Source organism: Atta cephalotes (genome assembly GCF_000143395.1).
Source record: "Atta cephalotes unplaced genomic scaffold scaffold00008, whole genome shotgun sequence".
Lineage (NCBI taxonomy): Eukaryota > Metazoa > Arthropoda > Insecta > Hymenoptera > Formicidae > Atta > Atta cephalotes.
The window spans coordinates 6,197,710-6,200,291 of NW_012130072.1; the positions used below are offsets into that span (position 1 = coordinate 6,197,710).

Below are 2,582 nucleotides of genomic sequence, written 5' to 3' on the forward strand. Positions count from 1 at the left end.
TACTACGTCNCTCTCTCTCTCTCTCTCTCTCTCTCTCTCTCTCTCTCTCTCTCTCTCTCTCTCTCTCTCTCTTAATTTGCTTACACCGATCGGTTCGTTTATTGATTGATCATCTCTCTCTCTATCTCTATCTCTCTATCGTCACTGTTGCGTCGCTCGTGGTAATAATAAAACACGATTTTAATTGGATGTATCGCGTTTTTCGATGTCGATGGCTTTTTGCGTTTTCAACTCGTGCCGAACGCAAGAGAAGGTACTGCGCAAACTACAGCGACTAATCAGAATATCAAAAAGTTGTCAATGCGCTGCACATGCATTGCACTACTGCATGCTTGTTTATCAATGAAATATTGAAATATGATGTAGAGAGAGAATTTTATGTGTTGTTTGCAATATTATTTTATAATTTATAGAAATATAAGCCATAATTAACACAAATAATTAAACAAAATATCACATATATGTTATTATCAATGCAGAGTTTGATATAATATCATTTGTTATTAATAATAAAGAATCGTATTTATATATTATAAATATAAAAATTTATTTATTTTTAATAATAAATGTTTTATAATGTTGGCTGCCATGAAGTAATCATAAACTTAATACTATTGTAATTGTATTCATTATGATGTTATAAATTATATTGCAAAATACATTTTATTAATATATTATTAAATAAATTTTTTGTTAAATAGAACAGAAAGAATATAATTATTTTAAGAACACTTTTTTTATCTATTAATTTATAAAAATAATACATGTATAACAAATGTATTTAAAAAATTTAATAATTTAATAATTATTTATTTTTTTTAATTTATATTTACACATTATTTACACATTACAAACAAAAAAAGATTAAGATAATGAGCTAATTGTTGATAATAATAAACAAATAATAATATAATTAAATAGAATTAAAAAGTGTAAAATTTAATATTTAATAAATTTTATGTCCACAAAACATAAATTGTAATTAAATCAGTTCTCTCTCCTAATTAACATTATATTCTAGAAATAACATAATGATTTTTGTACCTATTTAAAGATTAATTTTTTGCTCCTACCAAATTAGAATTAAATATCCAACTTCTTCAAAAATTAAACTATTGGGTTGTCCGAAAAGTTCGTGCCGATGTTGAAGGAAAATTGAAACGCAGAAAATTTAAATTTTAGTATATTTATTAAATTATATAGGTTAATCGGCACGAAACTTTCCAGACAACTCAATGTGGTTCCGCGTAAAGAAGTTATTTTGGTATTCCAAAAATCAATCAATTTACCAATGTAAAGTAAAGTTTATCTCTAATTTTAAATATGGAAATAATTTATTTAGAATAAACTTGATTGGAAAAAGATCAAGTTTGAATTTGAAAAATTTTAACATAATCTTGCATTACATAAATAACTTTTTTTCAACAAAACAAGTGATTACAGTTTATCAAAAATTTGAACATGTTGACAAATATTGAAGTGTGTAAAAATTCATTTATATTTTAAATAGGTTTAAAAGGATATTAGTTACATTAATAAAATTTTATTAATCATGTTTGTGCAAATAATCAAAAAAAATTGTTTATATCGTTTGTCATTGTGTTTTAAAAATTTATATTTAGCTAATAAAATTGCAGAGCGTTTGTGTTGATAACTTAATAAAATAAGAAAAAAATGTTATATAATATAATGAAAAATTTTTAATTAAAAGTTTATATTTGTAATTAATTTATTAAAGATTATTTATTATATCATCAATTAATTAAATATCGACAAGTGATATAAAATTATATAATTATTATAGAATATTGGAGAACATAACAAAAATAAAACAATATAATAAAAGTAATCTTTGAAATAGCATTTTAGCAGATACACTGTAATCTCGTTATGAAAGTTATGATTTATTGATGAAAGCAATAGAACATGATTTTTCGAAAGCATGTAATTTCTATTTCCCGGAAAATCGGATACTTTGTCGAGAGGTACAGTGTTCATTGGGATACGAACGTATTTGAAAATGAAATGCAAACGTAACACCTCGCCCTCGCATCCTTGAAGCAAATCAGGAAACGGATAATACGGTCATATTTTCAGTCGTAATGAATATCTATCTACGCGTCTGCATCCTGTGTATAAGAGCTTGAGAATATCCACGAGGTTTTGTTTTAAATGTTTGCCATGCTGGAATAGCGCCAACCTGCGCATCCACTCCCATAATCCATTTTCCAACTTCCACGGGCGACAGGCTCGTTCAGCACCGGTCAAGCCATTCGGTATCTCCGAAAAGGAAGAAGTAAAACGACAATGTAAACTGATCAAAGCGTACGACAGTATGCTCATACTTCACAGCAAGTACATTGCGATCCGTGATATGGAATAACTCGAAAATCTATTACAGCCATTGCTTTTAAAGATAAAATAAATCATCGCGTTAATCCTGTTGTTTACTATCATAAATATTCCAGTTCTCGTTACTATTCGACATCTTTAACAATTGCATATGTTAAAGAAGATAAATAACGATTATTTCAATAAAGCGATATCGAAGAAAATTATTTTTTAATGAATAAAATATGTAT

The 2,582-nt window shown here is 26.4% G+C and overlaps 1 protein-coding gene across 1 annotated transcript in view; it reads right to left on the reverse strand.

The window, feature by feature from the left end:
- Positions 1-2,343, reverse strand: part of LOC105627378 (peptidyl-prolyl cis-trans isomerase FKBP14) — a 99,462-nt gene extending 97,119 nt beyond the window's left edge. The window contains exon 1 of the mRNA XM_012208660.1: positions 2,201-2,343. Within this exon, the coding sequence (XP_012064050.1) occupies positions 2,201-2,343 (143 nt within the window). The remainder of the gene's footprint in view (positions 1-2,200) is intronic.
- Between the last annotated feature and the right edge of the window lie 239 nt (positions 2,344-2,582).